This window comes from Varroa jacobsoni, unplaced genomic scaffold (assembly GCF_002532875.2).
Source record: "Varroa jacobsoni isolate VJ856 unplaced genomic scaffold, vjacob_1.0 scaffold_1104, whole genome shotgun sequence".
NCBI lineage: Eukaryota > Metazoa > Arthropoda > Arachnida > Mesostigmata > Varroidae > Varroa > Varroa jacobsoni.
The window spans coordinates 504,691-520,787 of NW_019214006.1; the positions used below are offsets into that span (position 1 = coordinate 504,691).

A 16,097-nucleotide genomic window follows, 5' to 3' on the forward strand; every position below is an offset into this window, starting at 1 on the left:
GCTGTACGCAATCCATCTTAGGGTATGTAGACGATTCAACAAGGTCACATACAATACGACTACACAAAATATATTCCATATGGAACTCAAGATCTTACTGCTGAAAGAATAGTACTCTAATAGTCTAACCCTACAGTAAAACGTTTTAACGAATATTTTGCGAGTAGCCGGCTTCTGCTTAGTTAATTGGCAGGCAAATTGAAAACTCACCTATCTGTGGTAGTCGGTTATAAGAGAAAAAAAGATCTACGTGTAGAACTAATGGTACTATTTTTCACGATTAGGTGTTTTCACGTATGGGCGAATAAAGTTGACTCAGGGGGATGGACAGAGGACGCCATTTTCCTGTTGCCTGGAGATTGGTCTTTGCGATATTGTTTCCGTTTTCCTCCACTACCCCCACGTTCAACAGTGCTATTATTATCCCATCGGAAACAGCTACAACCTCCTATTTCGGACGACTTAAGTAGAAATAAAAGATAAATTGGATGCGGATTGAGCTGCGAGTGCGGCAAAACAATAGTTATAACTTGAAATTTCCTGGTTGTATACTGCGTGCATTAGTGCATTTGCAGCCGACGTTCATCGCACATTTGTCATTGTTTGTATGTTTGAATGCTCGTTTAATCCGTCTAAAAGGTGGGCAAAACTGAAAATGTTTGTTATACGAGGGAAACTTGTTATAGGGCTGCCCAGGCAAAAGGCGACATAATAAATTAGCTCGCGTATTAAATTCCATCTTCTTTATCAAACTATATCAAGCTAGGGTCTATACGTGTTTGGGCTTTGTCCATCCGGTCGGGAAATACAAATGTGTTTCTTGTTGTCACTCCGGTTTTTGGTTGAGTGAACACTTTGTAGATAGATCTTTGTTATCGCGGCGTTGTGCTTTTCGCCTTCGGCTACAATAAACTCTTTCGGAATTAGATATCGCCTCCTTGCACACATTCATACTCTGTCGACACGTCCAAAAGCAACGTAACGTGTACATGCAGTATGCATGTGTTTCGCCGGCTCGTCTCACTGCAGCCGAATTCGATTCGTTTTCTATAGTTAACTGTACTGTATTTTTATACAGCGCGTTTGACCACTAGAGGCTAGAGCGCATAGAATAAGGGATGTGAGGGAAGTGCACAATCGTACTTCTTGGCCTACGGCCGATCACTATAAAAGGATCGATACGAGGGAATTGTGACAAGCTGGGATGTTACGCATCTCGATGCCTCAGCAAGAGCAGGTAATAAACGCGACAGCCTTTGCGAGACGCAGCTTTGCTTGTTGGACACAACTTCCGTCTCTTCTTTTTATTCGTTTTAGCCATTATTTTCTCTCTTTCCCTCTCATTCTATCTCTCGACGACGGTGGGCTTGCCGATTGAACAGCTGGTACGATGAAGGAACAAACAGGAAAAGGTCGTAGCGCCAAGGGAATTCAAGAACCTTCAGCCCCAGTGCGTCCGCAACGTTCCGTCGATACCGAACCGAGGAGGCATGAAGAGGGCGATAGATAATGGAACAACCAGTCGATACAAATCTTTTCGTCTTTCTCGCCCATGTCGTAGATGCGTTCGCTGATGCTGCGGCCGTTTGCGCACCTCTGTAATTCTTTTGCAAAGCCATTGTCGTCCCTGTCGATGCTGTCCACTTGTGCACGGTTTTTCGATGGTTGCGGACCGATGTTGTTAATGGTGTCGTCGGGGTGAACAGCTGGTCCTGTGAATCGCCAGTACTTTCCCTCTTACTTCTGTTCGTTCTGTTTCATCAGCGGCGCTCGGCCAGGCAGCTGCGCTATTCAGGACGAAAACAGACTGTCCTGAACAGTTGTGATCATAATCGCTAAAATCTCGGCTTTAGGCTTGGTAAAAGTGCATTGTTACCGTGCATTGTCGGTGTACTCTACTGAAACGCTATGATAACGACAGGACGATATGCAGACTAACATTTTCTATGGGCAGCTAATAATTCACCTACCCCTCGTGTATGTGCGGCCGTAAACACACGAACAGAGCGTCCTATATGGATCAGAAGCACATATACATGCGTTTTTAATTCACCGCTTATGGAATAATTCGAATTGTTACATGCCTATGAGACTAACCTAATGGCGAGCTATTGTATCACATAGAAAAGGTGCAAACCTCATTCTGCCGCCTGTCGATTACATAGCATTCAAGTCATTTAGTTATCTCGTACGATCTGTATAAGATCACAATATATCACAACAGTAAGTGTTGAGTCTTGCAACGAGCTTGTTGTCATTTTGCTCGCAGAGCATTTTAGAGATATAGGACGCAGTTTATTTAATATGAAAAAATAATAAAGAAATGTGACTCAACTATCAACGACAACATATCACTAAACGCTCATGTTTCTATTTTTGTGGCTATTCTCTATTCGCTTATTGTTCATACGGGTAGTATCTCGTGGTCTCCATCAGGAGTAGATCCCAATATGAACGAGCACGCAGTCTACCTGGATGATCTCTGTGGAACGCTATCGGGCCGCCTCAAGGATATGGTGGCCAAAGCTGCACATCTCGAAAGCCCTGACTGGGATGAGCTGCCACCGACCTTCCGAAAGGTAACGCAATCCTTCATAATGACTTACTTTTAATTGCCTTTTGTTTTCTAAACAGATTCATTACTGCATTGCAAAATCAACCTGGATCTGTTTAACTGGTCAGGAATGGGGCGTTCGTACCCTAGATCGTTAAACGATCCTTATTTGAGAATAGCCGCCGAAGGAACGTTTGTTCAAACGGAATCACTAGCTATTTGAAAGGCAGCGTAAACAATCGGGTAAAATAGTGTACGAGCACTAACACGTTTCTATGGAAATTTTCTTGTCCCATGTCATTCAATCTTCCCTAAGAGCTTCACGCAGAAACCACCTACACTTCAAGTAGATATAAAACAAATATGAAATTAACTGCAAAAGTGTTGTTTATACCTTCTACCACTCACTACCAACCACCTTAATAGCGTTTTTATCTTCTTGCTTATGAATAAATGTGATCAATAAAAATCTGACCGCGATCTCCTGAATTACATACATCATACGTAAAAACGTCTAAGATGTTCTGCCGTTATGCGATACAATGTCCACCTATTGTGTCACTACAGCGTTGACAAGATCAATAGATTTCTCTTATAAAGTATACGCGTTTCTGAAAGGACTATGATGTACACGCAATGCTCAGGATCTGAACACTGACTGGAAGTTTTGTATTACCCACAATGAAGACATCTCCTGAAGCCAGCAATTAATCTTTGTATTTACAATGAATATTTTCCTTTGGCCCAATAACAAAAAAACCTGCTGAGTATGACTGAGGGAGCTTTGATGAAAACAAATTTGCTCAGTTTTTTAAATTTTATTATGTTCAAAGGGATTCACCTGTCTGGCTGCACCTGAACTGAGCTTCTTATAAAGAGTTCCAACGATTATATCGATCGTCGCCATATCCAATCCAGCCGCCAAGGCGTCTCTGTTTCGGCGTTCTGACGTGGCAAAAATGCAATTTGTAAATAATTAATTTTTGTGCGAACCCTACAACTGACGTCCCGTCGTCTTATCTCGCTTTCTGTCTCCTCAACGGTCGCAACACGGTGAACCGTCGATCTCGAGTGATTAGGTCTATGAGCGCGAAAACATTGGACAAGAGCTAATCTCCGCTTTCATTTAACAGACGGGATTTTTCTGTTTTAATCGTGATGAGTATACAGTACTCTTCTAGTGCCATGAATAGCGACAACAAATAGCCCGCAAGAATATATTTTTTACGATATCCAACTGTGAAAAAGATAGGCTCCCCGAGTACGTTTCCTATTTGATCCCAAAAGTATATAGCAGAGATGAAGCAAGTCACATAAATAAGAACGGCGAGAACTATGGTGTCGCAATGGGCCACCTGTGTCAGCCCTTAATAATAGCAGTACTAACACCCATGAAAATGTCCACTATAATGTATTTGCTTACTAATCGTCTTATGTCGATCAACCAAGAGTACCGGTTCGATGTTAAAGGCAGAGAGAGATAGTTTCCTTGTCAATATCTTAAATTATATAGATTATAGGAGATGTCCTAAAAAGGACAGAGCAAAGTAAAAACGAAAAAGTGGGTCTTTTTCGTTTAAGTTAAAACCTAAATCTGAGGAAGGAGTACAGTTTTTAAAAAAAAGACGGTGTCTGAAGTAAAACTTAACGATCAGCGTATCGGACATAAAGAAAAACGTTCCTTAAAGAAAAAGAGGTATTTTTCATACCTCCTGAATATAGATTAGTTAAACTGAGCTCTACAGATAAATGTATAAGGAAAGCTGGTGTTGTGGGTAAAAAAAAAAAAAAACTAAAAAAGGACTACTAAAACTTTTACGATTACTCTTATTGGGGGTCCATATGTGTTTTTCAATTATGCATACAGTGACCAATATTGTTATTCTTATGTATCGTAAACAATGGCTGTTATTGTTACTATTATTGTGCAATGCTTTTGTTTTCAAAATATACGACCTGATTCATGCGGTTACACAATATGTGCTTAATACACTGTCAACGAACAAACAACATTTGTCAAGTTGTTGTTATTGTTGAGAGCTATTATTAAGATTTGGTTCCTTTACCACTGAAAACATTTGATAATCCTTATACAAGATTAACCTTATTTTATTTTGGGTCGTAAATCTCATCACCTGTTACGTTCGTCGATCATCAATCATCTCCGTTGTACTGAGTATGGATTTAATATTGTGTAGCTTGTGTTTCTGTTCCCGTAGGTGGTCCAAGAAGTGGTTCGAGAAGCACAAACACACTTGTGCAACAGTCGTGAGCACTTGCGAGCCCTTGGGGTGTCTCAGTCGCGAGACGGAGATTATGGACCACTGCTGTACATACAACGACTGATGTGCGGCGAAGAGGAACGAGCGAGACATTCGCCAATAGTTGTTTGTGGAGTCGAAGGCAGCGGAAAGAGTACATTACTTGCACAGGTAAACCTCATGTACATGTTGACTGCGTCATTATATGCAACTATGTACTAATATAGAAAGGCTGTAGGTTTAACTTCCGCATTTACGGCAGATGAAAAAATAGCCTACCGATCGACTACGTGCGTAACGTTTCGCACACTTGTATGAGGCGGCCGATCGACCCATCACCACCGCTATGGCAGCTATATTTATAAAAATTGTATTTTTGCTTTAGGCACTCTTGCTATTGCATGGCCCTACAACCTAGAAGTACCTAGTCAGCTTTACGAAAAATTAACTATAACACAATAACCACTGTACTAAGCAATAGAGCTAACCATAAGCGAACCTCTATCAACAAAGCTATAAAGATTCGCGAAAATTAAAAAATCGACTATTTCCTCCGCGTAGATGCCTGCTTCGATGTGCTATTTGGTACAATTAGGACATTATGCAGTTATTGAACTCTACGATTAATGAGACAGAAGCCAATGAACTTTAGGTAAAATTTACAGAGTACCGTGTGAGCAGAGGAAAAAAAGCTATATTATAGGAGTAGCTGTGTAATTTTGACATGACAGGGTCATACGCGTTCTTTTTGTCTTACGGTAAAAATGGTTGTTTAACGCCGCAATGGTCCACAATCCACTCTGCATAAACAAACACACGGCGACATACTAATAAATGTCGGATTTTCAGACATTATATACATACACAGATAGCAATATAAGCTCATCGAGATATATTCGTCGACTGTAACTTCATTTGCATGACAGATCTTGTTTACGTGTATAAGTTACTGCGAATAATCACTTACTTAGCCGACTTCACTTTTACAGTCCACTTCAGATGGGCTACCTCTATCCAGCAGTTGGGTTGCCAAGCGGTTAGCTAGGCGCAGTCGTTTTAGGCAGCGTGCGCCGTCACATTAACGGCCAGTATATGATAAATGTATGCTCGAGGGCCCTAAGCGGGACAATCTATTTAAGCTGCCCTGAGGAATCAGAGCTAACTCAAATTTCGAATTTTGGCCGAGTACCTAGTTATGTTGAACTATTTTTAACCTGCTCAAAAAATCAAATGAATGGATTATTAATTTTATATTACTATTCTCTACGTACGTGTGCACGTTTGGCAATCTACATGTTGACCACTAAATCCGGCAAATTTGATAATTCTTTAGGAAGTTGCCCAGTAAAGCTTTTACCCTCAGTGATAAACCTTTTATCATAGAATTAAAGTATAATAAACTTTTTCAGAGAATTATACCGAACCCTTTTACTAGGGCTACGGCCGTTCTAAAAGCTTTGAGGCGGTTCCGCTGCTGTTTCTTGCCATAGAATTTGTCGACAAAATTTTTATTTTGTTTTCGCTTAACAAAGCCTGGTAGAGACAATGGGCGGAGTAGAATTTCAATGGCGATATGACCTTTATGCCAAAGCTATTCTTTTCTAGGGGCTAAAAAGAGTGCAAGCGTGGGAACAGTGCAAGGGGTCTTGCCTAGGGCAATTTTCCGCAAGTAGCGTTCCACTGTTATAGAGCCAGCAGGCGGACATAGATTTGGTCTTAATATTCTCGAGTTCGAAACTTTTGCCAAGTAAGTTCTGATATGGTCTCGGCGGTGAGTGTCTGTTATATCGCACCGCACAGTGGCATGGCTACGAAAATGCCATTGTAGTATTATTACGGCGAGTTCAAAAATTTCTATAAAAAGGCGTCGAGAATTTACGGCAAGTTTACAGCAGGATTGCGTTTTGCATGAAACATCGCCGGCATAAAGAAAGGGAGTGTGTTAGATAAGGATAGAGGGAAGGAGACTTTCAGGAAAAATATTTCTGCGACTACATTCCTTTCTGTCGTGCTATTCCGCCTTTAGGCGCTCTTGATGATAAATATTTTCCATAATAACATTGCCACAGTCACATCATCATTGTCGTAGAGTAGAATCGCGCTGGCAGAATCGTTGTAGTATGCCTTGTCTGCGCTTCCTCGTCATTTCGAAGTTTAGCTATGCTCCCACTTCAACACGACGCACTACAACTGCGAACAGTCTGTTCACGCTGAAGTACGATAAAAAGACAAGGGAAAAGTTAGCGCAGTGTCTTCATCAATAGCGTTGTAAACCTTATACACTAGTAAGCATAAAACAGTAGCGACATGCACAGTAGCAGGAGATGTAAAAAAAGCGTCGTCATACACGCTACCTTCTGTGAAGTTCTGAAGAGAGATATAAGGAGCACAGCTCCGCTAGGGCTTGTTGCATTGGTTTGATGATCTGGCAATTTTTATATTGCAGTTCACGCGGGCAAAAAGCTTCCGTGAATTATAATTGCTCGGACGTATTCGAGCAGCAAGAGAATCAGTACCGTCAGCTCAACGTACACCAACTTCAGTCAGCGTTCTCTTAATGAGGTACGCACGAAAGTGATCATGCACAAACAAAGAAATAAAAATACACCTCGCGGGATCTCGGCTAGAGAAACAGGACAAAAAACGACGAAAAGTAAAGAGGATCTTGCTGACCCGTGCTATTGCTACTTCTTGCAGCCGATACTGCAATAGACCAGCCGTCCCTTTTTTCCCGAATCAGGTCTATAGTCCTCCCTTTTGTGGCAAGCTCATTCACTTTCTCTAGTTCCGATTTCCTTAACGGAAGGACACGGATACAATAAAAAAAATGTCATATATCAGAGATACATTTCGCTTAATCTCTAGCTCTTCCTAGATAGCCAACTACCGCGTCTTGAATCAGCTCAGAAAATGGCTGGTTGCATTATACACCTTTATCGCTGTGTAGATTTGTAGGGTTCTTGTAAAGCTACTGATTACGTCATAGAGCGACGACATAGTCTGAGCCACAACTCTGAGGGTGGAGCCTTACTTGTTGAACGAATAATGCGATTGAAGATAAGAATCGATGGTTAGATGGTACGTCACGCGAGCAATGTCAACGTGATTGTGCGTCCGTGTTAGGAAGAACTCCAGTATCGACCATAAGGTTTTCGTCAATAACTAGTTTTATGTCTGTCACGGATATTATAGGGCACTTAGCATTGAACAGCAGCGCAACTGACACAATAGAACAACTCTGGTGCCATATCGCCAGTCTTATCAACGTTAAGCGCACCCCTTTTCCAGTTAGTACGGCATGATTTCTCGTTTCGAATATTCGAGCATTTCTAGGGCCGGTCGTCTCACACATTATAGAGCAGCTTTGTCTGGGCTATACATTCAACCAATTATATCTTTATTTCATACATACTGTTATATTAATCTCGACAGAAAACAGGCTGATTAGCCACAATCGAGTACTGCTTTTAATGTTTTATGTACATGTAAATGTTGCTACACGTTGTTAACTTCGTGTGTAGAACTACCTGTTAGGCAATTCTAATACGATTTTCTAAGGCTAACAAAAATGCGAGAGTGTCGCTTTAGCCAACATCGAACACTAAATTGATTTCTACATAAAAAAGGACGGAAAACGGATACTATCTGACTAATCATATACATTAATACCAGTGATAAGATTTAAGAAGGTAAATGCTGTTTGCCTGGTGTTTATACGCATCCCTCGAACACGAAGTTTACATAGACATCGTTGGAGTTCATTTTCACCCACCAGTTCGATACGCTGAATGATAATGACATGAACGAAAAGGACGATCTTCTGTTTGATCGGTACTGGCAATGTAGGCGTTCTTAACTACATTTTATCAAATAAATTCTATTGTCGGCAACCAGTAAGCAAGTGCCGGCGATACATCGCAGCGTTTTAAAATACTTCTAACACATTGCATTTGTCGGAGATATAACGGCGTCTTACATGTATGTCATAAAGTTCTTGATTCCCGAGCTTTCACTTAATATAGATATGGCATCGTACGAATTTAACATAAACATGATTGGCAGCATTAAGTTACACACAAGAAAAAAACGCTCGCTCGAAATTTTTCTATGGTTACCTACGTAAAACGTCGCCGTGAGAGTTCAGGTGGTCCAGACTCGGGTCAAAATGGCCAGGCGAATTATTGCTTTATTCATCGCCAACTATAGGTGAATGTACAATGTGAATAGAATAAGTTATTATTATTGGTAATACCGCCTAAACACATAGTGACGGGAGTTGTTTACAACTTTTCGCCGACAGCTTCTATGAATTATACGGGGAGCCCATCATAAGCTTTTGGATCATGTACTAGTGACTTCATTCCTATGAGATTTACATTTGAGACTCTGTTTTAGGTACTGACGTATTGTCCAGAATGGCTAGGCAGCGATGTCGTACGGGTAATCCGCTCGGTGGCGAAAAGCCCCTGCTCGTCGTACACGGCCGAATTGCTCCGTAATATGTGCCTGCACATCTCGATGGTGTTCGGATTCGAGATCAGTCCCAAGCATCAGAGTTTTGAGCTCGGCAAGCTTTCCGTCTGGTTTCAGGTAAGTCTTAGTATATCGATTAGTTAACTTCTAACGCTAAACGGATCCAATTCTACGAATGCAATACAAGTTCAATGCGATTTGACATAGAATTATCTAGCTAATACGTACGGTCATCGGCTAATACAACAAGGCCGCATAGAAACTTTACAAATTGTTGAGTTTGGTCGAAAATAACCGCGTACCGGGACTAAATATTCGCGTACGGTCTTTCTGTGTGCCCACGCTTCAGTGATAGCGCATGTGGCGTTATTGTTTATAAACAAATATTTCCAAAGTGCTGTAGGAGGAAATATACTTATTAAGCCTAGTTTTTGGTCCCTCTTCTTCTCCGCGATCACCGCTGAAACTCAATTCGGCATGTTCCAGATGCGCTTCCGTATTACTCCCATCACGTCTGGATCCTGGGCCCATATTTGAGGCATCGCCTTGTAGAGTTGTAGAACGTTCGTGATTTTCTCTCCGGCCTTGACGTATATAACGCCACGTGCTTTCGATCGGATACAAATTTTCAGGCCACTGCAGAACCTCAACATCACAGCATCTTAAAAATGCTTCTTCAGCGATGGTGTCGTTATTTACGCTATTGTTAGAAGGCAGATCCTACAAACCCACGTGCAAATATTCAGTTCGAGTACGGAGATGAGTCTAATTTTTCTTGATTGATGAATGAACACATGATAGGATATTATGTGATGAGATGTATATGTCACACATTAAAGGATGGGCCAGTTTGTATTCATCTGCGCTATAAATCAGACTTAATTCATACGAGGGCGTATCCTAATGTGGATTTGCTCTGATATCCTTTCAGGTCGCTTTGAATGTCTTATGCACCTTTCTAAGGTGATACCATTCAACTATACATATGTAAATCTATGAGTTAAAGTGATATGAAGGTTCATTTCAACACCATACTGAATGATGCACGAATTTATGAGTGCACGCACGTTCTTCCTTTATATGCAGAATTAGCTATATAATATCCATTAGGTTGTTCGTTCCTTTATAGACAACAGATACGCTGAACGTTTTTCAGCGGTGTCCTGTCAGCGGCTATCTAAATTGCTGTAGGGCTAGTTTCTTGAACAGAAACACTTTGCAGTATGTATGTCTCTATGACACAGCTAGTATGAGACGTTTAGCAGCCAATCCTTCGCCCTAACTGTGTCCTTGTGTTACGGGCCGACTGTGTAAGTGGAACTTTCCTTTAGCAGTTCGGAAGAGCACACTGTTAGCTGCTTTTGAAGCTAAAGGCTTCAAGGCGTTGGGGTCTTTCCGTATCGCTCTCGTCTTACGTCGTCTGTTGCATTTGTTTTTTTCTCTTTGCATTCACTGGTATATTCTGTTTGTCTGTATGTGCGTCTATATTGGTCTTCACTGCATAGGACCTTTTGAAACAAGTCGAAACTACCACAAACGATCTCGTCATTATTCTGGATGATCTTGACGAGCTCAAGTGTCCCCCGTCGTCGCAAGGCTCGCTGCTGGGCTGGCTGCCGTGGACCCTACCGCTCAATGTGCACATCATCGTCTCGGTATCGTCGGCCTCATCGTCTATCATGAGCCTTCTAAAATCGCGTATCTCCTCATCTGATTCCTACGTACACATACCTGGTTAGTACAAGTAGAACAACTGCAAATTATATATTGTCAAAGTTGGTATGCGTTAGTAAAATCTGCCATTTTTTTATATACAAATGATTTGGATTGTTTAAACATTGTAGTTTTGGAGAATATATATATATATATATGTTTGACGTTTTATCTGCGCATAGATTTTTTAATGACTATGTATGATAAAATAACAGCTAGAAAAGCAGCTATATAACAATGACAAAAAGGTGAACTTTTTTCACGAGACTTTACTAGATGATCATCGGAACAGCAGTGATACCCAAATGAGATATTTTGAAAGGCTTAGCTAGACAGAATACTAAATAGAATAATAGCGGTTTTCGTTAGAAAGTAAAGAGCAAATATGACGCCAGTCAATAATCTGCCACTGTTTAACCGCGCTATTATTCGTACTCAGGTAGTGTACACATTTAGGGATGAATGCTTATTTAAGTTTCGATATAATGTATCAACCAGATAGGAAACTGGTATATCTTTCACGCCAACTTTACTACTGCTCCAAGCCTTAACGATATATCTCAATGGCCTTTACGCTTTATATATTTTCCTTAAGACTACAGAAAAAAAAAAAAAAAAAAAACTAAATTTATCGAATGAAGAGATGAATGAAAATCCACTTCCTACGACTAACAACAAATGTCGCAGTCCTGCTGGGCACTGGGCAATTCAAAATGTCAGTGGAGACTGTAGACAACCGCAAAACTCGAATTTTCGCAATTAAAGCTCTGCTTATTTTGAACTACATTGACACCTCCGCGAATTTCTAGTAGGAGCTCTGTGTTTTATATAAAAGAAATTGCTATCTAACGCGTCTTGCAGATGACCCCGTTACCGACCCGAAACGGCTTTCTATCGCAAAGACTGCCATCAGTTGAGCTCTCAAGAGAGAAAGATATTATAGATTAGCTTCGAACGATATATATATATAGATAACCATATCAATTAGTAGCATACAGCCATCGGGCTATATAACTTGCAGTCGAATGCAAAGAAGCTACAGCCACCTCCACTTCAGCTCAGACGGTTAGAGAGGCTCATAAGAGACAATTAGAAAAGAGCTTGTTTCCGTTATAAGTTTCGTTGACAAAGTAAGTAACTTGATATGGCGGTAGAAACAACTGGCTAAGCGCCTCAATGATTGAGAACAGGGAGATTGTTTCGTTCATTGACTATATGCATCAGATTAATCGGGTTGGCGGTGATCAATGTACTAATTATGCAATGAAACGAAAACAGTATTTAGATGCGATCAGAACGATCCATGGAAATCAGTTTAGTGTTCGCTCTCAAGCGATTAGCCGTACGCAACAGCTGTCTGGCAGACGTTCGCGCGGTCAGTAATGCAACTTACTCAGTCTCGCTTTTTGTCTGCTTGACTTCTCCGCCTACTCCTGGCGCCATTCTCTCTATGGTTCGCGCGTAGGGTGAAAATCCTTTGGCTTCCTTGCGTGTCGTAAAGCTATTTCGAATTCCGGACGGATGCCGAGCTGGCTCAAAGCTATTTCCTTCGACACACCCGCACGTCTTACAAGTATATCTTCTTAAGTCCTTCCAAATCCCTCCATGAGGTTTTCTCTAAGGACACACTACATAAAGGACAAACCAGTGTATAGAGTATTGAATTCGACGCTAACCAACAGGCCAACATTCCTGGAAAGTTCATTTCGAGAGAGGTAGATCGGAGACCGCCTTGCTCTTCGCCTTCATTCGGAGGAACCTTTAAATGACTGTTACCGCGACAACCTTTGTGACTTCTGGTTTAAGAACAGATTATCACAGTACCGACAAACAGAAGGGTCGTTGAACGAACTTTACGTATGTGTTTTTATTTTGGAAGTTAATCGCTCTTTTCCAGTTACCAGCCGCTGATAAACTGAAAGCCAACCGGCTCTTGTAGTGTCGTCTGGCAGAACTTATATACAATCAATTGCATAATATTGCATTTATTAAGCAATCGACTAGGTTAATTTTGTCATTAGAATTGAATGATTTGTTTTTCTTTGCTAACCTTACTATCCGTTGTAATAACATATTGGTTTATCGTTGCCGAATTTTGTATCTCGCTTGCGCACCACCTCTACACTGCTTATGGTTGTACCCTTTGCACGTTCAGTGCTAACGGGTCCTGCGACGATGGCGATGCTACAGAGTTGTCTGAAGGACAGCGCTCGGTCGCTGACGCCGGAGCAGCAACATGCCGTTGCGACAGCCTTGGAGGCAGCGAACAACAGTTCGGCAACCGGCGTTGGAGGACCACTTTTTGTTCGACTTCTTTGCGAACGAAGCCGCCGTTGGCGTTCGTCCGATAGCGCGGCCGGTCTACGCGTACCTGCAAACAACGAAGCGCTCGTTTACGAGTGCCTGGACAATCTTGAACAAAGGTACGTTGTTTTGAGTAAAGTACAGATGAAAAATTCCGAGTGTGGAATAAACCAACTAGAAAAGATCGCAAATTAGAAATACAGGGTACCATATTGAGTGCAAAGAGGACAGTGGCGCACATGCAGCTTCATAAACTCTCAGTTAACGTAGTGTAAATCAAATGGCCAACTGATACGCGATGTAGACTTTCATTAGGATCGATAACTAAGACGATGTTTCTGTTGTTTTTTTGTTGAAGACACTGAATTTGTAGGAGGCAACAAGGGAATATATGTGCTGTTGTGTATATATATATATATATATATACACATGCTTTCATAAAGCAAACTAGAAACACTAGACTTGATCGGATTTTAAATTTAAAAACCGTAGGATTTACCAGAAGAGCTGAATAAACCATTTTCGATATACCACAATTTTTGCTAAATAAAATAAAAGGGAAAAACATCAGTTGTCAACTGTAGTCCACATAAGCTCATGTTTGCTTCTGAGCCCTTGCACTCTACCGACCAGCTATCAGCTTAAAATTTACTTTCGTTGTATGTAGCATATTTCATCAAGATCATCTGACCCAAAAGTAGCCTGCTGATAGAATAAAGGAACACTTCCCATTGAAGTTATTACCAAGGCGGACAGTGTTTATGTCAGATGAGGGTCATTGCAAAAAATCACACATGTAGCATATGCAAAAAAAAAGATGTCTGTGACTGTTTAGATACAATTTTCATAAGGAAAAGCTAGATTGAAATGCTTCACTTTGAACATATATATATACGAATAGTTTGAAGAATCCAGCCTCAGTATAAGAACGGCATTGCTCGTCAAAATCCCCACTCATATCAAACGCTTTTTTTTTGCCTTCATATCATAGGCAGTCTGTGTCAGTCGATGACAGTATTTTGATGAAAACGAACAGAAATTGAACCTAGAGCTGTCAAATGTTTACGTTTGAAAAGTAATACTTCTATGCAGATTCAGCTCAAGACTGTTTACCTACCGAGTATGCAATATAATTTGCCACCATGAAGTTTTGGGCAGGGCAATATAAATATGGCTGTTCTAGCTTGCTTGGCGATACGTTTGTGGATTGGCCTAAACTTGCAGTGATTACCGATAACATCAGAAAATGTCCCCAAATAGTGTTAGACGATGGTCGAATCAAAAGCTGGAAAAATAGCAGAGGCTCGAACCACATTGCAAGAACGCGGGCACAAAGTAGCTGACCGCTCATTTAAAACCAAAGAAACAGTCAAATAAATGTTCAAGGGCCGTCCGAAGCAGTCTAGGTAGATAGATTGAAGTTTTGGCAGCAGCCTACGAATAGAGTCGGCTCTGTACGGCGTGAAGCCTCTTCCATCGACCATGTAAATGGTGGCGACCGTTTCGAAGACAGTCCGAGGTTATGTTAAGCGTCTATCTTGAAAACGGGGTCTGCTTGACAAAGTTTTGCAAAAATTGCAAAAAAATTACCGTACTTTTAGGTGTTGTTTCACCATAACAACGTACCGTCTAATGCGTTACTAGTCCTCAGGACAAAAATTTACCGGAGTTCAAGCTTATTAACTACCTACCATACTCACCAGGTCTGGCCCTTAGTCGCTTCTTGCTGCTTCGAAGATTCGCTGGGAAACGTGTATAGATTCACAAAGAGACTACGCTATAAACTAAACACTGCATTGGACGTAAAAAGGATTTGTTTCTATGCTAGGCTCGAAACACTTCAATTTGCCCACGTATATATATATATATATATATATATATGTAGGCAAGCTGAGTTCAAAAGAAATGTATATACGTCTACGTATTATAGTGACAACGTACTAATACGGGTACAAATGCTCGTTTCGATATAATTGTAGCGACAGAAATGCCCAAAGCCCAAGAAATACGTACATATTGCACTGCTTCATTTGTTATGATTACAGGCTCAAGCTTATGATGACGAATCGAATTTAATATCCGTGGTCCAAATGAGATGCCGTATCATGAATATAGAGAGATATCGATAGAATATCGGCTACCCCCAAACGTCGCCGCACTATAGGAAAATTCTTACGTCTTACCTTAGCGTTGAACTGCACAACTTTTCGTGTTTACCGAGACTATAGCCAAGCTGGGAAACTCACAGGCAGGGATCGTATAGATTAAACAAACGTTTCTGAGGTGTCCTTTCACCAGCCGTCTATAAAATTTAGCAAAATATGCTAGAGAGACAGAGAGAAGGGAGAGAGAACAGAGTAAGAGGTACACAGATTTGATGTATTTACACCACATGATATAGCCGCTAGGTTTTGTACGATTAGTACATGATTTTTGTGATTAGACTCTCGCCAAAGGTTTTCTATTTAATAATGTATCGCACATGGCAATACAAAAAGTCAATCTTTCGTAAAGTCAGAAGAAAATGCGTTAGTTGATAAAATACGTAATGCGGCTATTATTGAAACAGCCTAACAACACCGCTTGGCCTACAGCCATTTTCATGATAAGCTCCATTTACAATGGGGCTTGTTGTCCAGGAAAGAAAATTGAAGAAAGGGAGTTTCATAGCGCAGATATAAGCTTCAGTGCAGCCCATTGCATTGTCTATCAAGATCGCTAAAATAGCATTATCTTTCCCGGGTATATGCGATAGCTAGGTTCACAGTAATTTCCGTCCTGAGATAATGGAA

General features: G+C 41.0%; 1 protein-coding gene across 1 annotated transcript in view; it reads left to right on the forward strand.

The window, feature by feature from the left end:
* The first annotated feature begins 2,438 nt into the window (after positions 1-2,438).
* The window catches only part of LOC111266622 (protein qui-1), a 72,499-nt gene continuing 58,840 nt past the window's right edge, over positions 2,439-16,097 (forward strand). Inside the window, exons 1-5 of the mRNA XM_022844259.2 lie at positions 2,439-2,579; positions 4,774-4,986; positions 9,211-9,405; positions 10,794-11,022; positions 13,157-13,424. Of these exons, the coding sequence (XP_022699994.2) occupies positions 2,451-2,579; positions 4,774-4,986; positions 9,211-9,405; positions 10,794-11,022; positions 13,157-13,424 (1,034 nt within the window). The 5' untranslated portion in view covers positions 2,439-2,450. The remainder of the gene's footprint in view (positions 2,580-4,773; positions 4,987-9,210; positions 9,406-10,793; positions 11,023-13,156; positions 13,425-16,097) is intronic.